General features: G+C 50.4%; 1 protein-coding gene across 6 annotated transcripts in view; it reads right to left on the bottom strand.

Moving 5' to 3' along the window:
* Window positions 1-18,989, bottom strand: part of CCDC13 (coiled-coil domain containing 13) — a 40,908-nt gene extending 21,919 nt beyond the window's left edge. For 4 of the 6 annotated variants that reach the window (XM_037526969.2, XM_037526964.2, XM_037526947.2 and 1 more), the window contains exons 1-8: window positions 18,474-18,608; window positions 11,750-11,976; window positions 9,929-10,077; window positions 8,830-8,972; window positions 7,120-7,209; window positions 3,504-3,620; window positions 2,227-2,331; window positions 180-341 (exon numbers count right to left, since the gene is read on the bottom strand). In XM_037526969.2, the coding sequence (XP_037382866.1) occupies window positions 180-341; window positions 2,227-2,331; window positions 3,504-3,620; window positions 7,120-7,209; window positions 8,830-8,972; window positions 9,929-10,077; window positions 11,750-11,970 (987 nt within the window). In that variant the 5' untranslated portion in view covers window positions 11,971-11,976; window positions 18,474-18,608. Of the gene's footprint in view, window positions 1-179; window positions 342-2,226; window positions 2,332-3,503; window positions 3,621-7,119; window positions 7,210-8,829; window positions 8,973-9,928; window positions 10,078-11,749; window positions 11,977-18,473; window positions 18,609-18,962 lie in introns of those variants that run through there. The other 2 variants (XM_037526955.2, XM_054693422.1) reach the window with 2 other exon arrangements.
* Between the last annotated feature and the right edge of the window lie 3,207 nt (window positions 18,990-22,196).

The following is a 22,196-nucleotide window of genomic DNA, read 5'->3' on the forward strand; positions in this document are numbered from 1 at the left end:
AAATGGGTTCGGCGTGAGGACCCCGTCAGGCCGCTCAAACTGGGTTGACGGGGCACGAGGGACAGAGGCGACCCACAGTCCCAGAAGTCTGCCACCTACACGGAGAGGGGCTCAGGCCTGCGCAGGGGTGTGCTGATCTCCCTGTGCCCCAGCCCGACCGCCTTCCTGGCACGCGTTACCTCCCAGCTTTCCTGTTTTTCCCTTTCCAGCGTGCGGATCCTCAGGAGGTTTCTCTCTTGTGCAGACAGCTTCCTTGGGTCTGGGTAGATGGGCAGCTCGTCACTGATCGCGCCTGCAGACCGGCTCCGGGTCTGTCCCAGCTGCTTCTCAAGCTCTCGAACCTGAGGATGGCAAAACTCATTCCCTAACAGTCTGCACTCAGAGGGGCCACCTTGAAGTGCGGGGGGAGACCCAGACCTGGGAGGGAAGGGACAGCCAGTCTCAGCACAGGAAGAACTCTGACAGACCACCTAAGACAAGATGGGGTGGGCTCCTCAAGGGGGCCACCGTTCCCAGACACTTGCAGAAGATGCTGCAGGGGGACAGCGGGGCTTGGAAACTGAGAGGTCAGCTCCAAGCCTCACTGGCTGTGTAACTGTGCACAGGTTACTTAACTTCTCTGAACCTCAGGCCCATCATGTGGAACACCCCTGCATGACGGTGCTCTGAGGATCAGTATCCTGGACTTGGCTCAGCCTGTGACTCCATAAGATGCTTCTGAGAATGACAGATCTTAGAGTCCCCTCTAGTGCACAAGTCAGAGCTCCAAGGAATAGGCTGGGCCCTGAACATTAGACAGGTGGTTTTAGCAATAGGCAACTTGGAGAAACCCCAAGATGGCCAGGTGAAGCCCTCAGCATGGAGGCTGCCACTGGAGACAGGCAGGTAGATGACAATCCACAAATCAAAGCTTTATCACACAGGGTGTAAAGTGGCTAACTCCAAAGTCCTCCTAATCCTGGTTTCTGTGCCAACACAACTAATGATGGAACAAAGTTGGAAAAACCTGAGTCAGGGCAAATTCACTAGGCTCTCTAACAAGAGCAGCTGCCTGGCCATGAAAGCACGTGTCAGCACCCTCATGCGGTGCAGCGGGGTAATTCTTACACTCTTGAAACATGAAAGAAATCAGGAGTAGTTTCAATCATTTATTTATACAATTTAACAACAAAAGCAATAAATAACGTGTCGAGTGCGTATTATGGCCAGGAACTGTGCTGGGTCCTTGACAAATGTTCTTTCATTCAGCCCCACAATAACCCTAGAGGGCAGGCACCGGTACATGCACTTTACACATGAAGAGACAGAGGCTCAGAGAGAGGAAATGATTTGCCCACGATTACAGAACCTGTAGATCAATGGCAAAGACCAGGCTGAAGCTCAGGCCTCTGGAACTCTAAGACACTGGTCATTAAACAGTTTTTTTGAGACCCCCCTCTCCCTGTTGGCTTCAAAGATCCCAAGGGAGGCCATGTGGATTCAGGTCACCCAGGACCTGTGAACCCAAACTCCCCTGGGATGGAGGCGACATGTTTGGCAAACAGTGGGAGCTACACACTTATTCCTGCGTTTCTTGGTCTGAAGGGAAAAGGGGGCAGCGATAACCACAGCTGACCTTCGCATGGCAGTAGCGGGGCAGAGCATTGTACTCATTCAGTGCTCCCGACGTCCCTGTGCAGAGGTCATCCTCCCAGCACACAGGGGAGGGCACGGAGGCACTGAGAGGTGAAGTAACTGGCCCGAAGGGAGGGCTGGGATGTGAATCCAAGCAGCCTGGCTCGGGAGTCCTGCCGCTTGGCCTCCAGAGGAGACCAAGATGTTTAGAACAAAAGAGGGAGTCAAGGCTAGGCTGGCTTTTTATTGGGTAATTAAAAAAGGACAAGCATCTGGACATAACTGGAAAAAGCCTACAAATACAACAGTCATGCAAATTTACGTGAACTAGGGAAAATATGCCTGGAGTAAAATAAATCAAAGGCTTTGGCTTTTGTGAAGCACCAGGGCCTGGCGCGCAGTAAGTGTTACGTAAATGCTTGTTCATTAAATAACAAATTAAAGTCAGGCTGCTTGGGGAGGAAGCACAACAGCAGCCTGCAAGTACACCCTGCGAGCCCACGGGCCTTGCTTGGGTCCTGTGTGTCCTTTTGGGTCCTGTGTCTCCAGTGGGGGTCAGGGTGGGTCTTTCCATGGCTCAGGGGCAGGGAAGCCTGATGACTCAGTACTCACCTTGCTCTGCAACACGAGAATTTGCTGAGCTCGGCCCCGCCAGGACCCCGGCGAGGACAGGAGCTGCTGAACATTCACATCCTCCCCGACCTCACTGACCAGCACCTGAGAAAGGCAAGGTCATCAGTAGGGTTGGGGGCGCGCGTCCCCCCACAGTCCTAGACACAGGGCTGGGTGCATGGGGCGCCCAGAAGCCTGGCCTCCTCCTTCACGACCCTCCCTGCAGCTCAAAGGCCGGTTGACCAAGCTCCAGAGCGGTTCTCCCTGGGAAAGCAGCAAAGCGATCACTCCCAGCATTTCTCGGCAGCGCTGCCAACAGTCAAGAAAATGCTGACAATGCCCAGATGGGGCCCCCTGCTCTTAACATATTCTGGGATGGGCGAACCACAAAGCTGGCCAATACCTGTTTCCTTAACTTATTCACCTGTCACCTAGAACTGAGGTAGGTCATTTTGGATGCTGCACAAAGCACTCTGTCACCAGCCTCACCCTTCGGGAAGAGCCACGGACCAGAGGCCAGTTGAATGCAGCAAGGAGGCAGACAAAACTGAATGTGACCTGGGGACACCTCATTCTAGAAGGGCACCCCAATGTGGCTGTCGGGGTGGGAGGGGCTGTGTTTAGGCCCTACCTCAAGGCCCTGGGCCCTCTGAAGACTGTCACAGAAACCCACAGAAACCCGATCTAGGTCTAGCAGCCCCAGTCTCGGGCGCTTGTTTCCACAATAGAACACTGTTTTGGAAATCTTGGCTGGCCTGAGTGGTTCCAGCAGGGAAGACAAACGCCAGAGAATTCACTATGTAAATAAAAATAAATAACGAACCAGCTGGGCCTGTGTCCCAATTCTGAGTATTGCCTTTGAAAGGGGCCTTTAAAACACAAACAACCTATTCATTTTTTAATATTACAGCAGGCAGAGGGCAGGAGGCAGGTCTTGGCAGCCTTCCTTGTCCAAGGTGGCTGACTAAGGAAAGACCTAAGATCTTTTGGGGTGTACACAGCACAAGGAAAGGAGAAAGAACTCTCCCGAGTGGACAGCACTGTTCTCCTTGGTCCAGGGCTGGATGGGCACCATGAAGGTGAGTATGCAGGGGCAGCCAGCAACCTCTTCACCAGATGGGTCTGCATCAAAGGCTGGTAGAAGGAGGTTACTGGACATGGATCCTGAGCCAGTGCAAGCAGCAAGGTGCACGTAGGCCAAGTGCTTGCTGCTCCTGAATGGAGGCATTGTCCCAGCCACGGGCAGAAAGAAGACCTGAACTCTGACCCTGAGGTACCTTCTGGGCCATCCGGAGCTCCTGCTTCATGGCCTGGATCTGGTTGCGGAGGTCACTCATTTTCAGGTTGGTGGCTGCCAGCCTGTCCTGCAAGACCTTCACCACCGGGGTCTCTGGCTGGTTGGGAAGGAGAGGAGGGTCACATGTTACTTCAGTAATAAAGATGCTAGCCCCAATGACCGAGGCATGTGCCAGCTACGGTGCCAAGTGCGTGACAGGAGCAGCTCAGTGAAGGCTCACAAAGCCCTGTGAGGCAGGTCCTAGTGTCAGTCCCCTAGAGGCAAAGCAGGTGCTGGCAGAGGGTTAAGACCCCCTTGGTTAGGGGTACCTGGCAGGGAAAGGTGGAGCATGGGCATGAATTCTGGCAGCCCACCCCAGGGGGCTGAGGCCTGGGCTCAGAGTGTTGCTTATACAAGTATGGATGCGTGCGGTGGCCACAGAGGGAGAGCATCTGGAGGGGGCCCATGGGCTCCACCAGTCCCAGACACTTCCTAGGTGTGGGTGCTCACTGCTATGCTCAGAGACTGGCATCCCAGCTCACCCATCTTCACTCAAAATAAAGAGGGAACTAGTTCACTCACACAAGGCAATGCCAGCTGGACAAGAGGGCCACAACCCTCCTAACTCAGGGCCTCTCCCCGCCCCAGAATCATCATCCTGGCCCATGACAATGGGCTTATGGAACAGAAATAAAGTTTCAGTTTTGTTTCCAAACACTCCATTTCTATGGTATGAAGAGTGGCTGCAGCGATGAAAAGTGCTTGCTGGGGACACTGAGGGCAATGTATTTTATTTTCAAAATTATGCTTGACTTTAACTAGTTGGATGTAAGTTTCCCTCAGTATGCTGCCGTTTCTCTGTCTCTCTCCAGGAGACATTCCTGAGGACTCCAAGGTCAGCCCACTCAAACTCCTTCCACCAGGTCCCAAGATGGGGGCACGACAACCTACGCACAGGGCTGGCTGGGGTGACCTAAGTGTGCCCAGAACCTGATGGTCCCCTGCACTGGCTGAGTCTCCTTCTTAAGCTGTGGCTGGTGTCTGGGCATCTGGGCAGCAGAAACGTGCTCCCAGGTGGATGCAGAGGCCGCTGCTCCTGCCCCAGCAGACCTGGTGGGCAGGCTGGGTGCTACAGTGGCTTTCTTGGGAGAACAAACAAAATCTCCTGTGAATGCTAGTGTGAAGATAGACCCAATTATAGGGGGTCTGGAAAGTTCCGTTAGCAGGAGGAGGCCAGGTTTATATATTTTTTTTTTTTAAGATTTTTTTTTTTTCATTTATACAATAGCTGGGGTAAAGGCCAGAAGCACAGGAGGGTGAGAGGAGCACTGAGTCTCTGGCCAACCCAGCTGAAAAACACTGGTCAGGGAAACTAGAGCTGGACACCAGGTCCAGAAACTCTGGCCTCATCTGGTTCCCTCAAGGCAGGAAAGGGTAACAAATACTTCCTGTTCCACTTCCTCACAGTGCCACCAAGAGGCTAGACAGGATAACGGATGTGAACAGACCTTGCAAACTGGGAACTCAAATAAAACACAAATGTGGCCTCCCGGGTGGCGCAGCAGTGAAGCTGTCCGCAGCCTCTGCAACGCCGGGTTCGATTCCCGGCCAGCCAGAGAGATTCCCACACGGTGCGGCAGACCTCTCCTGTCGCGCCTGCTGCTCCCCTCAGCAGTGCTCCTCTCACCCTCCTGCGCTTCTGGCCTGTACCCCAGCTATCGTATAAATGAAAAAAAAAAACAAAAAACTTAAAACAAAAACACAAGCCTGGCCTCCTCCTGCTAACGAGCTGCTTTCAGTCTGCCCTGGTGGGGCAGCAACACCCCTTGCCTACCAGCATTTCGGTGCCTTGACCCCCTCATCGGCCCTGACGGGTGGAGGTGCGGAAACTGTGGGACTATAGCATGTCTGACACGACTGTTGTGACTCGTCCAGAGCATGGAAAGAGCACCCAGATTGGAATTGGATCTAGAACCCAGGTGGTGACGCCCTCTCGAGCTGTTCCCATCTGTAAACTGGGGGTAGGTAATACAGCCTCCACAGAACTAATGATGCTGATGGGATAATGCGTCTGAAGGTCTGACAGCGGTGACGCTCAGTAGCCTGGCTTGGGTGGGCAGCTGGTGGCGGGGCTGAGGGTCAGATGGTGTTCCGGTGAGCGGCCACGCGCTCGAAGATGAGTAGCCGTTACCCCTCCAACCCTGGCAGGCCTGGTCGTCCCCTCCTGGACAGCTGGGCCAGCCGTACCTCCCTGACATTTCTGGAAAGCTATTTCTGCCCAGAGTGACATTCCACAGGCCTTGTGGGGGACATGGGCAAGGGCATACCCCTCCTGAGCCTGGTCTGTTTTCTTTGAGGAGATGACAGAAATGCAGTCCGCGAGGAGAGGACAATGCCCATGCTGGCACACTAGGCCTCCCCAAGCACCACACAGAGGGAGGCTTTCAGCTCCTCTCTGGAATGCGCTGTAGCCTGCAGGCCTCTGAGCGCGGCTCGGGCTTGGGCTGCCCCAACAGTCTAAGGAGGGGGAACATCACTTTTGTTCCCTCTCTGCTCAGAAGATGCCTGGGGAAAACACGTGGTGCTGATGAATTGAGGCTGCTGCCCATCACCCATTCTTCAGCCAGAAACCTCCCAGGCTCCCTGCAGTCACAGGACAAAGTCAAATCTCCTGCTGTAGCTGCCATTTAAGGTTTCCCTCCATAGGTGACATAGGTGACCAAACCAGTTTTTTGGTTTGTTTGGTTTTTTTGTTTGTTTTTTTGTTTTTTTTTGTTTTTTGGCTTATGTTAGTTACCCTTTCTCCCTCTTGGGTCCTAGGTTGCAAGCAAATGTTATCCAGCTGACATCCAGCCAGCAGGCAGAACAGGAATAGTGAGTGCTTCCAAGCCTTGAGCTTGACTTGGACTGTTCGTGATGGAAGGCCCTCCTCCATCCACCTTCTCCAGTAAAGTACCTCAGAAATCCCCTCCTGCATTTCACCTCGTGGTTGCCTCAGATGAAGGATGTGCTCCCTTTGTGAATTCAGAGCCTGGGGGCTGTCTGAAGGCCCCATCCCCCTCCATCCTTCAATATCTCCCCTGTGGACAGATACTCTGTATTTGCTTCCTTTGTCACAGGGCTCAGAAAATTCTGTCAGACTCAACAAGTGATTGAACAAGCAGCTTCTCCCCGGGGAAAGCTCCAGTCAGGGACGTGGAGGTGCTCAATGCTCTGGATAGACCAGAGGCAGCTTAGCCATGTCCCTGGGAGCCAGGGTAAGCCCTGAAGTACATGCAGTCAGGCCTGCCCAGGGCAGAGCCCCTCCACTGCCTCCCTAGCACCAAACAGGCACGAGACTGGCCTTAAGGAGACAAAATCACTCCTGGTCCTGAGGGTCTAGAGTTCAGGCCCCTCAGGTAACTCCTGACAGCCTTCTCTGGGGACAGAAGCAGAGTTTGAACCTCAAGGCCTCCATTTCAGGTCAGAGACTCAGTTACTGCTCCCTGCTGGCTGTGGGCACTGGCTCAGCCACGCAGGGCAGGCCAGGACCCCAGGCAGAGACACTATGCTCCCACGGAGGAGCAGAGGCCCAAGCTGATGCCTGCATCTCAGACCCCCCCAGAGAGAAGTCGTACCAAAGTTCTGTCTCCCATCTGGGCCTTCGGCGACTTCCCTCCTGCTTCGGTAGCACCCTTGGCTGGCAATCTGGCTGGCGCTGCCTGCAGCTGAAAAAGCAAACCTCAAACTTAATATTTAACTCTGCCCAGCAATGGCAGCATATGAGTCCAGCGCCCTGGGGCTGCGTCAGATGTGTGGTTACTGGTCCCCAGAGATTGTCCTTTGGGTTCACTTTAGGATTCCCCTTGGGTTCGCTTTAGGATCATCAGTGGAGGCACTCTCCTTTGCCAGCTGCTTTGCCATAGGAGCGGGGTTAATGGGTTGTCTGCCTGCCTCACTCCCCAGTCACAGGATAAGCGCTGTCCTGGGGTTCGCTGAAGGCGTAATAAACAATCATGCAGCAGCGTGGTCTGCACCCTGCAGGTCTAGCAACCGTCTGGGGGTGGAGAGCAAAGGAACTGTGGGCTTTGTGCCACAGACAAGGAGACAGCTCAGGACACAAGGAACCTGTCACATGGCTCACAGCCTGGAGGCCAAGGTCACTACCCACCAGCCCACCAGCCCTTTCCTGGTTTCCCAACTGTTCTTCACATAAACACCATGCCCTGTCTGACAAGGATGGGCATGGTGTGCCCTCCCACCTCTTTGGCCTCATCTCATTCCAGTCTTGGCCACACTAGTCTCCTTCCTGGCCATCTTCCCTGCTCAGGGCCTTTGCACTGGCTGGACCTTCTGCATGAGCCCTTCATCCACCTTTTGGCGTCTGGTCCCTTCTCATCCTTCCACGGTACACACCCCCTCCCTCCTCTGAGAGGCCCTGGGTGCAGGGCTATCTCTCGGGAAGGCAAGGACCATGACTGTTTTGACACCTTGTTTCCCCATGGTCTATCACAGAGCCTGGGATGGTTCCAGAAAAATATGTTTAGCATAAAGCTCTGTTTCACTGCCAACTATAATGATGGAGGGGATTTTGGAAAGCAACAAAACTGGATTTGAAAGTTGGCACCACACACTGTGTGACTTGAGAAAGCCTCTTAACCTCTTCCAGTCTCAGCCCCTTCAGCCATAGAAGAAGCTACATAGACTTCTCCAGCACATGGACGCCATTCTAGCTCCTCGGGGACCATGAGCTGCTGGGGCCCTGGCTCTGCTCAACTGGAGGGGTCTGTGATTCACTGTGGGGGGGCAGGGGACAACAAAAAGGGAAGATGGAGTAAAGTGAGACCGACTAGTGGAATGCTTCTAGCTCGAGCTTCAAATTGGCAGGAACCCCGTTAATTTATTGAACAAACCCTTACTAGTCCTTACCATGTGCTGGCTACTATTCAAAGCATTTTACAAGGTTACCTCAGTTAATCCTCAGAAAGCCTTAGGGTGAGCGTTATCATTACTGCCCAGTGGCAGCTGGAGGGAAATGAGGAAGAGTTTAGAACTTGCTCAGTTATAAGGCGAATCAGTGCCCCAGCTGAGGCTCCCACCCAGGTAGTCGGCCTCCAGGTCAGCACCCTTAGCCACGACACCAGGCTGCCTCGCACACCCTCTGCTCCCTCTGTTCCCACACTCCGCCCCTCTCCAGATGTGACAAGACCATGGGCCTCAATGCACACACGGGCCCACAAACACTTCAGAAGGACCCAAAGCCTCTAAGTGTGGCTTCTCCTCTCTGAAGGAGTGGCCCAGGGTCCAGAGTGTCCCCTCAGGAGGCAGGAATGACCAAGGCCCCTCACTTCCCGCTCCAGCTCCTGGATGCGTTTGGTCAGCTGCTTCACTCTGGTTTTCGCACCCTCTGATTCCGCCATCAGCACCCGGTTCCTTTTAGACAGCTCAACAATTTTGGTGGCAATCACATCCCCAGCTACACCGGCCGTCCCTAAAACGAAATGGTGGTGTCAATTAAAAACATAGGCCCACACCTCAAATTTACGCCGCACCACCAACGGCGCTGGGGCTTTCAAAGCCGTGGCGCTGCATGGAGTGTCGGAGGCACATCAAGGAGGCCAGAGTTGCTGGGGCGCAGTGGGAAAGGACAGGAGGCTCCAGAAGAGGTGTCTGGTGGGATGGACATGGGGGACGTCGCCTGGAGAGGGGCCGTGCAGAAGGTGGGAGCCAGCTCCGCTTGGCCACTGGCTGACAGTATAGCCCGGGAGGCCCTCGTCCTGTCTGGAGGGCAGGTTTGTCAGATGGCCTGCAAGGTTGCTACAGCAGGACAGTGGCAGATACCTTCTCAGGCCGACTTTTTAACATGACTATGGGGCCACTCAGAACAAGACAGAAAGGCAGCTGGTGGAAGGGAAACAAAGGTACCCGATGGCTTTCCAATCAAGGCAGCCAGCCTTGCTGCTGCTGGCCAGGCCAGCTAGAGGACACATCAGGAGGCTGAGGTTGGCACAGACCTGCATCGAAGGGCTATCAAAGGGAGACAAGCATCATGAGCATCAAGGTGGACATTTGGCTCCCTTGTCCCTTTATTAGGTTATTTTGGGAAAAAGGGGGACCAAGAGAGGATGGACTCTGCTGGTCCACCGAGCAGGCTGTGGACATCATGGAGGCCCCATGTCGCGAGGCCAGCTGGGTCACCTGCTCTGCCTGAATGCCCGCCTGCTGCCCCCAGTTCCTGGTGCTCTTGCGCTCTCATTTCCTCGTGTGCTGGCTCCCTTGGCCTGCTCTCCTCCTAGCCCCTCTCCCTCATTCCAGACTGGTCTGGATGAGTGTAACCATAGCTGGCCCTTGGACACCTGCCTTCTGCCCTGTCAGGTGGGCTCAATGGCAGATCGTGAGCCAACCTGGGCCCTGGGGCAGGGGCTGCTGCAGCGATGGAGGACTGACCTGTGAAGGCAAATCTGTCCTCTTCTATTTTCTTTTTGAGGTGTTTGATTTCAAAGTCCCTTTCTTTCAGTAACTTATACAATCGCCCATTCTCATCCACTGTTTCCCTGAGCTGATCTCGAAGCTGCTCAATCTCATCTTCAAGCACCCTGCAAGGCAAAGGCGGAGTCACAGCACCAGCTGACCAGGGTCAGGCCTCCACTGCCCAGGTTTGCTGTACCTGGTTGATGGTAAGGACTGAGGTATACAACAGGAAGGAGGAATCGAGGAACCTCAGTAAGCAGATTTTAACACTCTTCTGAAAAGTAAGTGACAACGTACAGACATACACACCATACCTGAAAGTAGAAAGAAGGTCTGAAAAGCACTGTTTATTAACAGAGAGCTATATAAAATGCTCCACTCAGAATTCATACTCCTTTCAAGCATCCATGGAACAGATATAAAGATGTATTATATGACAGACTCAAAGGCAACCTAAGCAAATCCCCAATAATGGATATCATACAGACCATTTTCTTTAATGGCAATTGACTAACATGAGAAATCAATAGTAGAAAAGACAGCAAATATATAAAATAAAAAACAAAGCCCCAAATATATTGATTTTGGGGGACTAAAAACACCATGCATTTCTAAATCATTTATGACTTAAGAAGAAATCCTTTAGAAGCATTTAGAATGGATTGACTGCAAAAGCAATATATACATAAAAGTATGTGAAAAGCAACCAAAGTGATACTTAGGAAAAAACGATAGTAAACTGGACAGGAAATTGGAATACAATAGATAGTTGGTTTTGTGTATTACAAGTTGTCCTGCAAGGCTCTTTTCAACACTTCAAAACACAAAAAACTGTTGGGTCTGTGACCACTTTGCTATCCGGCGCAGAGCAGGCTCCCTAGGGATAGCTGTTCAGGGAGCAAAGAAGTTATGCAAGTCATAGGAAACGGTAATAATTAGGAATAGCTGTTATTACTACATTTGTTGTCGTTATTATTCCACCAATGACTCAAGTCTCTACCAAGTCCAGTTTTGGGGAAAGATCACCTGGAAACTGGTCTAGAGTTAACTTAGAGATAATATTAGGAACCATATGAATATTTTTCATTTATTGAGAAATCCTTATTTTTTTCCCAATTCGTATTTTTAGGGAGAACATTTTGAAGATTGATAAACCATAACAAGTAGGATTTGAAAGTGGAGAAAATAGATTCTGGGCAAAACAAGAAGCAAAAAGACAATTTAAATCTGTTGCTTACATGATTAGCAGAGACTATGTATCAATACAGACTTTCTAACAACCAGTAAAAACCAATATGCATCTGCTTGACATCATGGAATTTAGAAAAAAAATGAGGAGCTTCTGGATTCCTTTTAACTTTGTCCCTTTCTATAAAAAAGGTAAGGAACCCACCAATGGCTTCTTGAGGGCGGGCATGTGTGGGTGTGGTTGTGAGTCAAGGAAGGGAAGTTGGCTCAGGAGACCAGTCCCTGAGATCTGGTGGTGGGGTCACGGAGGATCCACCAGTCAGTCAAACACAGTTTTCAAAACTGCACAAGAAAATGAAAGTGAGTAAGCTACAACTTGGTGACTTTAAAAAATTCAGTTTGACTTTAAATGGTCTCTAAATATGTTTCATTTCAAATCATGTCTCGGGAGTCAAGCTCTACTATCAGCTGCCAGAGTCTTCAATAACGAGCTGTGTCAAAAGCTCTGACTCAGCTTCGGGACACACATGTAGTCAACCGGACGACGATGACCCTTCTCCCACACTGCCCTCTCCCTGCAGAATCCGAGGAGGGAGGGCTTGCACTTACCTCTGTGCAAAGCCATTTTTCAAATTTTGCTCCCCGGCCTGGAGAAGGCTGAGGCCACTGGAAATCTCCAAGGACTCCTCTTTGTCATCAGCTTTGCTTTTGAGGCTCAGTTCCTTTTCCTTCCTTTTCTCCATCTGCATCTGCAACCTTTTGTGCTGCATCTCCTGCATGGCCTTGAACTGGCGCCGCAAGGTGTCCTGCGAGCTGTCATCCGCTGCCATCCTGCCCTAGGAGTAGGACAAGGAGTCTGAGCAGAAGCAAACTCCTCAAGGTGTGTATTTCCAGAGAGTGCTCAGCAGGTAATCAGGCTGCCAGCAGCCCCCCACCCTGGAGTCTCCTGTGTGTCCGTGGGGAAGTTCCCACACTCACCTTACATTCCCTGACAGCCCAAGCTGAGCTGAGTGCCCTCCCGCAGATGCAGAGTGGCATCAGAATACTCCCCGTCACTCAGAAAACGCTGGACTCCTTCCTGTCCCCAAAAGCTGTGATTCTCAACAGTGCACAACAGAACCATCGAATCTCCTCGGAGCTTATAAAATGTAACAGTGCTTGTCCATGTCCCTGGGGCAATTAAATCCCAACTTCTAGGATTTCTACTTTTTAAAATTTGAGGTATAAATTTAAATTGAGGTGTAATTTACCTGTAGTAAAAAGTGCGTACATCCTGAGCATATGACTCTCCACCGAGGTATGCACCTGTGAGGTGGCCACCTAAGGCAGATTCCTCGAGCGGGCTGCCTGTGCCTCCTAAAGTCAGTTGTTCCCCAAGTGGGGACCACTGTTCTGACCTGCACTAGTAAGAAGAATTTGGTGTTTTCTTTTTTTTTAAAGATTATTTACACAAGCCCTGGGTACAGTCAGAAGTGCGGGAGGGTGAGAGAATTCACCAGAGCCAGAGCGGGGAGTAAAACAGGCAGAGTGACGAAGTACACTGCTGAGGGGAGCAGCGGGCGGCAGGAGAGGTCTGGGCGCCATGTGGGACCCTCGCCCGGCAGCCAGGGATCCAACTGGCGCTGCAGAGGCTGCGGGCAGCTTCGCAACCCAGCGCTCAACCGCTGCGCCACCGGGGAGGCCCTGGTGTTTTCTTTTTAATCAGCTCCATTCAAATATAATTTGCACAGAAAAAAAGCATATCAATATTATGTGTGCAAATGAATGTTGATGCATACACACATCGTATAAAGCACCTCCACTGTCATGTAGAACATTTCCATGACTCCATAATGTTCCCCTGGGCCCCTTGTAATCAGTCTCCTTGCCAGTTCCAATCTCAGACAAACCATTCACCGTTTTTCCCTGCTCACCATCATTTTGCCTGTTCTAGAATTCCATGTAACTGGAATCCCAGAGCAGGTAGTCTTTTGTGTCTGGCAAGTTTCCTTCCTTTTTATTTTTGCCTAGCACTCCACTTTAGAGATGCGTCCCTGTTGCTGCATGTATCCTTAGTTCATTCCTTTTTACTGCCAGGTAGAGTATTTCACTGCGCAGCTATTTGTTCATCCACGATTTGTTCATACATTCACTAGTTATTGGATATCGGAGCTGTTTTCATTGTCTGCTATTAGGAATAAAAGCATTATGAACATTCATATACGATAAAGTTTTTGTGCGAACATGTTTTTACTTCTCTTGGAAATGCCAGGTTATTAGGGAAATTTATGTGTAACTCTATAAGAAAGTGCTAAGTTGTTTTCCAGAGTGGCTTTTTCCATTTTCCATTCCCACAGGCAGTGTTTCAGCCACTCCACATCCTGGTCAACACTCTGCATGGGCAGTCTGCAGGTAAGTCATCTGAGTGGCCATGGAGTAGTGTCTCAACGTGGGTCTAATTTGCATTTCCCTTATGACAAATACATTGAGCATCTTTCCAGGAGCTGATGCCATTTGTAGATCTTTTGTGATATGTCTATTTGTATCTTTTGCCCATTTTTAAATTGTGCTCTCTTCTTCTCATGGAATGGTCAGAGTACCTTACATATTCCAGATGCTTTGTCTGTTTTTGAACTTTGCATAAATAGAAGAATTGAGCCTAGAAAATGGAATTCTTTTTTTTTTTTTTTTTTTTTTGTGGGACCCTCGCCACTGGCCGAACCAGCGCTGCAGAGGCTGCTCTCAACCACTGCGCCACCAGGGGAGGCCCTAGAAAATGTAATTTTTAAATGTGTCCATGTTTAAAGCAGTTTAAACACGATTTTAAAGCGTGACACATCCCTGCCTTAAACCAACTCAATTCATCTACCCACCATCCAGTTTGCTAGTACTGCTCAAAAGTTCCCTATAGCCCTTGCTGCCCCTCTCTCCCCTCATCCTGCAGTCCTGCTGCCTTTCCAAGCACAGCTAAGAGCCTGCCACACCCTTGTGCTAAAAAGCTTAAGTAGATGCCCATTAGCCACAAAATGAAGGCCAAAGGCACTAAAAGCTTTGGAGGATTTGGCTGCAGCCTCTCCTTCCAGCCTGTTTTCCCTTCTGATGCCAAGTTTGAGCTAATTATATTAACTTGCGCCTTTGTTCCTATACTACCCCCCAGGCTTAATCTTGCTGGTATCCCCAGGCCAACTTGATCCTGCAGGGAGAACACCCTCAAGTGTTTCATTTCCTTTCTAAAATATGTATTTCCATCCTGTCCACTTGGGGTGGTTCCAAGGCCTATACCCAGTGGTTTTTAAACCTGCCTCAATTTGAATACCTAGGGATAAAATTAAAAATATTGATGTCCAGCTCCACCCCTAGAGGTTCCAAGTCAATGAGCTTGGAGTGAATGAATACTGGGCATGGACTCAGAGCTGCAGGTGGGCCTAATGTGCCAGGACTGGAACCTGTTATCTGGCCCTTGAGCCTGCTGAGTGAAGGCAGGAGCCAGTCACCTGGGATTCCTCACCAGGCAGCTCTGCCCAGGAAGAGGAAGTGTGTAGTCAAGGATTAACTCAGCAAGTCTGGGTTGTCCATACCCTGCACATTCTCAAAAAAGGCTTGGCTCTTGACCAGCTTCTAGGGAAGACACTCTAAGCTTCTGGCATATTCTGCCTATTAACAGTGTATTTATTTACTTGGGGGCCTTGGACCATTCCAGATAGTCTGTGCTAATAGAGTGATGTTATGATTTGGATCTTGGTTCCCACTTTTCTCTCCTTTCCAGCTTGACCCCTGGAAAGGTGGGAGACTGAATGACTAAGGTTAGCGAAGCAAGCAGCCAGCCAGCCATGTCCATGTCACTACTCCCTACCTCTTGCCCCTCACAATAAATTCCCTGGCCATTAAGGCTTGGGTGAGTCTCCCCGGCTGGCAAAGTGCCATGCAGATACCAGGCATTGCCGCTGGGAGAAGTCAGCACTGTTCCCACAACTCCGCTGGGAGAGGACAGCTGGAAACTTATGCCTGGTGTCTCCTGGACTCTGTCCAAACTGCTGACTCCCGGGACCTCCCTGGTGGTGCAAGTGGTTAAGCACCGTATTATGAAGCAATCCACAGACTCTGCAATCTAAGTTCTATCCCCGGCCGGCCATGGAGCAACCCACATGGCGCAGCAGACCTCTCCTGTCTCACCCGCTGCTCCCCTCAGCAGTGTACTTCAGTCAGTCTGCCTGTTCTGTTCCCCACTCTGTCTCTGGTGAATCCTCTCATGCCCTGCATCTCTGGTCTGTACCCCAGCTCTTGTATGCATAAATAAATAAATCTTTAAAATAAATAAAATATGTAAAAAAAAAAACCACAACAAAAAACAAAGTGCCGACTCCCTGAGCAGATTTTAGCCTGCATCCTTGCACCGTAACAGACTGTGTCTCTAACGGCGCTTCTAGACGCTGTGAGTGCTTCCGTCAAATCCTGGAAACTGAGAAAGGTCTTGGTGACTGACCCTCCCGTCATACTGCAGCAACCCCTGGACCCCTCTGCTGAAAGTGCAACACTAAATGAAAAGTCTCCACCCCAGTGTGTCCCAATGTTATAGGACAGGGAGAGGGGCAGCCCAAACCCCGCAAACCTGCCTATTCTAAATGGGTTCTGCCATCCGCTGCATTAACACAAAACATAGGAGACTTTAATGGGAAGGAACTTTAATAAAACTAGGAAACAATACAGGAAAGGCAAAGAGTCTAGTTTCTAAATGAAGCACCCAAAGTTACCCGTCCCCTCGTGGGTAAAAGTCCATCCATGTGGGAATGGCCCAGAGCAAGGCCCCAAAGCCAGCCACGAGTCTAAAGCACGTTCCAGTGGGGACCCACAGAAAAGGGTCAGAAACAACCAGACAAGCCCAGAAGGAAAAGAGCAAAATCAACATCAAGATAAAAGCTGCCATTGTCACCTCCCCACGGGTCTCACCCACATCTGTGTCACCCAGTCCACGACCAAAAGACAAGCGCAGTTTCTTCACGTGTCTCTAGGCTCCATGTGCCTCCTCCAGGTCTCCTGGCTCCATCCTGCTTCCTTCTTCAGTCTCTTCTGCATCCTCTCCTCTCCCTGCTCAGCTCCACCCTCCCTTGGGTGGGGCAGGGAACCTCCCCCTTTCCTGGGGACCACCCTGTTACACCAACAGATGGGATACCCAGGGACATACTGTAACTTAACAATTAGACTCCATGCTGTAACTTTAGGTAAAATCAGACTTTTTCTTTAAGGGCTAGATAATAATTTAGGTGTTATGGACCATATGGTTTCTGTTGCAACCGATGTAGCCTGTTACTGTGGCGGACAGTAGCCACAGACAATTAAGTACATGAGTGGGTGTGACGGTATTCCAATGAAACTTTATTATAAAGCTAGGCAGTGAGCTGGGCTTGCACTGGAGACCCTATTTAAAGAAATTTCACTTGAAAAGGTGTCTAGAGATTGACGGAAACCCTGCTGAGCCTATTATTTGAATATATAACTAATTACAGTATAAAAACCAGATAATCCTGTGAGTCTCCTGAGAGAGGACAGCCACATACTTCATTGTCCAATCTGAGTTACCTTGGAGAATGAAAGGATGAGCTATTAAAAATCATTTTGGGGTCCTCCCCGATGCGCAGCGGTTGAGCGCTGGGCTGCGAAGTTGCCCGCAGCCTCTGCAGCGCCAGTTCGATCCCCGGCCACCGGCGAGGGTCCCACATGGCGCGCAGACCTCTCCTGCAGCGCCCGCTGCTCCCCTCAGCAGTGTACTTCAGTCCTTCTGCCTGTTCTGCTCCCTGCTCTGGCTCTGGTGAATTCTCTCAGCCTCCCACGCATCTGACTGCACCCAGTGCTTGTAAAAATAAATAAATAAATCTTTAAAAAAAAATCATTTTGGTCATCAATGATTTGGGAAAACAACTTGAAGATTGTGACCAGCATGTCAAGTTGTGGTCCCTGGCCTACTACCCACCAAACCACCTGGGAGCTTGAAAGGTGCTGAGGTGTGGGCCATGTTTCTGGGGAGTCGGTTGGGATGCAGCCTGGGTGTTGGATGCTGCTGGTCCGGACCAGGTACAAATAGTTTGGTCCAAGCTGACACAGAATCTGGGATTTAGGACAAACCTGATTCTGTAACAGCTGTGGGAGACTAAGTTGGACTAAATAAAATTTAAAAATTCTGCTCTGCAAAAGGCGTTGCTTAGAAAGTAAAAAGGCAAGGGCCTCCCCGATGGCACAGCGGGTTGAGCGCTGCACTGTGAAGCTGTCTGCAGCCTCTGCAGCACGGGTTCAATTCCTGGCCTGCCAGGGAGAAACCCACATGGAGCGGCAGACCTCTCCTGTCTCACCCACTGCTCCCCTCAGCAGTGTATTTCAGTCAATCCACCTGTTCTGTTCCCAACTCTGTTTCTGGTGAATCTCTCTCACGCCCCGCATCTCTGGCCTGTACCCCAGTTCTTGTATGCATAAATAAATAAATCTTTAAAAAAATAAAAGTGGAGAAAGACCCACATACATGCCTCATCAAAGAAGATACACAGAAGGAAAATAAGCATAAGAAAAGCTGTTCAACATTAGTTGTCACCAGGATTTACAAATTAAACCAACGAGATACCACAGCACACTTATTACAATGGCTAAATCCAAAACACTGACACCACCAAATACTTCCAAGGATCTGAAGCAACAGCAACTCTCCTTCACTGCTGATGGGAGAGCAAAAAGGTACAGTCAGTTTGGAAGATGATTGGTGGTTTCTTTCAAAGCTAAACATAGTGTTACCAAATGATCTAGCAATCACAGATACCCAAATTAGTTGAAACCTTATGTCCACAAAAACCTACAAAGAAATGATTATAGATGCTTTATTCATGATTACCAAAAATCAGAAACAACCAAGATACCCTTAAATGGATGGTAACAAACTGGTATACCCATAAAAGGGAATATTATTCAGTGAAGAAAAGAAATAATGCTATCAAGTCACGAAAAGCCACAACGGAAACCTAGATGCATATTGCTAAGTACAGAAGCCAGTCTTGAAAAGGCCACATACTCTGTGAATCCCACCATATGTCATTCTGGAAAAGGCAAAACTGGTCAATACAAAAGTCTGTGGTTACCAGGCACTGGGATGACTAGTTGGAATGCAGAGGACTTTTAGGGCAGTGAAAGTACTAGGCATGACACCACAGTGGCTACGTTTCATTGCACATTTGTCCAAATCCATAGACTGCACACCACCACGAGGGAACCCTGATGTAAATTAACAGTAGGTTCATCCTTGCAACAAATTTCCCACCCTAGTGGTAAACTGATGTCCTGTGTAGCAGCAGGGGATAATAGGAAATCTGTATACCTTCCTTCTAATTATGCTGTGACCTTCTTTCGCTGCGAAGCCTGCAGTTTCGGAACTGCTCTGAGCGTCCTGCGTCTCGCGGGGGCTGGCAGGGCGGCAGGAGGAAGCGTGCACCGAGGCTGCAAGGTCGCTCGTTTAGGCTCAGACCCTCGGCGTGGGGCGAGCAGCGGCCAGCAGGGGGCGCTGGTCAGGGCAACCCGAGTTCGCGCGCCTGTCTACGCCGTCTCCTGAGCTAAGTGACTTTGTCGGGTGACCCATTCTCTGAGTCTCACCAAGCCCTGGACCGCGCGGAAAATAAGTGTGGGCCTGCAGCGGGGAGGGGGCTGTGCGTGAAGATTCAGAGAGTTCTCGCCGGGCGCCGGGCATGCAGCGAGCATCAGGCCCGCGGCGGGGCTCTCGGGCGAGCGTGCGCGCCGGGGTCGGGATCAGAACCCCCGGCATCTGCGGGGTCCCCCGGCTCCGGGCCCGTCCGCCCTTCCCCGCACTTACAGCGGTCACTCCTCTCCGCCGCTCTACGGCCGCCGCCGCGCCGGCACCTCTTCTGGACGCCTGCACGCGCTGCCCCTAGCAACCGTCACCAAGGCAACCAGCAACGCCGTCCGCGTGACGGCTCACCGGTCTACGGAAGCCGAGAGGGCGCTGGGAGTCCGGCAAGGGACGGAGGCGCAGAAGGACCAGGCGGGGGCGGAATGGGATTAGGAGCGTGGGCTGGGACCCAGGAGGGCGCAGTCGGCTGAGGCTTTGACATTGATCGTTTGTTTCGCGGAGGTGCACGACCCGCAGGCCTGCAGGGGCCGGGAAGATGTCACCCTTCGCAAGGTCTTTGCAAAATGTGCGGGAGAGTTTATGTTGTGATGGCGAGTGAAAAGAAAAAACGCAATATAGTAATTGCGAAATAAAGTTGTTTTACAAAAGTAGGCACAGAAACAAGACGGGAGTACATAGGAATTTTGAAAGAAAAAGTGATCCTATCTGGGGGGTAGAGTTGGAGGGTTGTGTTCTCATTTTTGCAAGTAGAGAATTTAAATAACTGTAACAGGGTGGTCCCCAGGAAAGGGGGAGGTTCCCTGCCCCACCCAAGGGAGGGTGGAGCTGAGCAGGAAGAGAAGAAGCTGCAAGAAGAGACTGAGGAAGGAAGGAAGCAAGATGGAGCCAGGAGACCTGGAGGAGGCACATGGAGCCTAGAGACACGTGAAGAAACTGCGCTTGTCTTTTGGTCGTGGACTGGGTGACACAGATGTGGGTGAGACCCGTGGGGAGGTGACCATGGCAGCTTTTATCTTGATGTTGATTTTGCTCTTTTCCTTCCGGGCTTGTCCGGTTGTTTGTGACCCTTTTCTGTGGGTCCCCACTGGAAGATGCTTTAGACTTGTGGCAGGCTTTGGGGCCTTGCTCTGGGCCGACCCCATATGGATGGAGTTTTACCCACGAGGGGATGGGTAACTTTGGGTGCTTCATTTAGAAACTAGACTCTTTGCCTCACCTGTATTGTTTCCTAGTTTTTATTAAAGATCCTTCCCATTAAAGTGTCATATGTTTTGTGTTGATGCGGCGGATGGCAGAACCCATTTAGAATAGGCAGGTTTGCGGGGTTTGGGCTGCCCCTCTCCCTGTCCTATAACATAACGACTACGGTTTATTTTCAAAGTAGAAAACGTAGACCCTTAAAAAATAAAAAAAGGCAATTCCCAATTACGTTACTATGCTATTCAACATATATATGGTGGTAGAATGCAAATTTATGATAAGGAGAGCTAAGGAAGCTCTCCAAATATTTTTCCAGGCTTTTAAATCTTGCAAGTCTTCAGGCATCTCAGTTGCTTTTTCCTTTCCTTATTTTTTTCTTTAAAGATTTGCTTATGCCTACAAGAACTGGGCCAGAGGTGTGTGGGGGGTGACAGAAGTCACCACAGAGTGGGGAACAGAATAGGCAGATTGACTGAAATACACTGCTGAAAGGAGCAGTGGGCAAGTCAGGAGAGGTCTGCTGTGCCATGTGGGTATCTCCTTGCCCAGAGATTGAACTTGTGCTGCAGTGGCTGCGGATAGCTGCATAGGTCGTGTCTTAACCCCTTGCACTGCCAGAAACCAGCTCCAGCAAACTGTCGTGGGGTCAGGGGTTCCTGTAAGGATGAGACTGCATGGACGAATCTGAGGGTTGAGGGGAAAAGGGAGTGAGGAGATTCAAACACTTGATCAGGGTGCAGACATCATCCTGCTGAGGGTCTCAGCAGCCCTTTATTTATACATTACAAGCAAACCGTGAGAGTACATAAGAATATGTATTAGAGCAGGAAGATAACAATCATTACCTCTTTCTCTAGAACAGCCAGGGGTTTATTTGCCCTCCAGCAGAGGTTGTAACATTCTTTATTTTGAAGAAGGCACAGTTGCTAAACAAAAGTGTTCTTAGAACAGTCATTTATCTTAAACAATCATTTTATTACTAGCAAAAACTTACGTGACTGAAAGTAACATTTCTATGTTTACCATGGTGAACTATCAACTAAGGGCTTGGGCAAACAAAGGGCAGGAAGTTACCTGGGGGAAGGGAGACAAAGGGATTTTTTCTAACTAACCTATAATGTTTAGACTAACATATAACCATAGTGTAACAGGGTGGTCCCCAGGAAAGTGGGGGGGGGGTTCCAGGTTCCCTGCCCCACCAAAATGGAGGGTGGAGCTGAGCAGGGAGAGAAGAAGCTGCAGAGGAGACTGAGCAAGGAAGGAAGCAGGATGGAGAGCCAGGAGGAGATCTGGAGGAGGCACATGGAATGGAGAGACTCGTAAAGAAACTGTGCTTGCCTTTTGGTTGTGGACTGGGTGACACAGATGTGGGTGAGACCCGTGGGGAGGTGACAATGACTGTTTTTGTCTTGATTTTGCTCTTTTCCTTCTGGGCTTGTCTTGTTTCTGATCCTTTTCTCTGGGTCCCCACTGGAAGATGCTTTAGACTTGTGGCAGATGAAAAGTCCATGTAGGAGGCCGGAATGCAAAAACCCACTGGGAAGCCCACCTGGGGGGCAGGAATGCGGATACCTGCCTGGAGGACTCAGACAATGAGCCTCCCCCATCCCCCTACGAGTCTCTTCTCAGACAAAGAACCTCTACCTGCCCCACGAAACTTTTCGCGCCCTACAAACTTTTCCCGCCATACGAACCCAACTTCCCACCTGACCCCTCCTTACCCTATAAAACCCTGCTTTCCCCTAACAAAGTGCGCGGCTTCACTGACCCCCACCTTGGATGTGTGAGGCCCGCCTGGGGCGCAATAAACTTTCCCTCCCTTTGAGAAATTCAGCCTGACTCTCCTTTTCTTTACCGTGCTGAACCTTTCAGCAGGCTTTGGGGCCTTGCTCTGGGCCAATCCCATTTGGATGGCGTTTTACCCATGAGGGGACGCGTAACTTTGGGTGCTTGATTTAGAAACTAGATTCTTTGCCTTACCTGTATTGTTTCCTAATTGTATTAAAGTCCTTCCCATTAAAGTGTCATGACTTGTGTTGATGCAGCGGATGGCAGAACCCATTCAGAATAGGCAGGTTTGCTGGGTTTGGGCTGCCCCTCTCCCTGCCCTGTAACCATATGATTAAAGCAAAAAACGGGAGGCTTTTATATAGAAATCATTATCTAATACTATATTGTTTTAATAAGATATTGATTCAATATTAAGGAACCAAGGGCCTGGAGGGTGTCAATGCCAGACAAGCTGCACTTACTCTT

The sequence above is a fragment of the Talpa occidentalis genome, unplaced genomic scaffold, assembly GCF_014898055.3.
Source record: "Talpa occidentalis isolate TD23 unplaced genomic scaffold, MPIMG_talOcc4v2.1 talOcc4.10, whole genome shotgun sequence".
Lineage (NCBI taxonomy): Eukaryota > Metazoa > Chordata > Mammalia > Eulipotyphla > Talpidae > Talpa > Talpa occidentalis.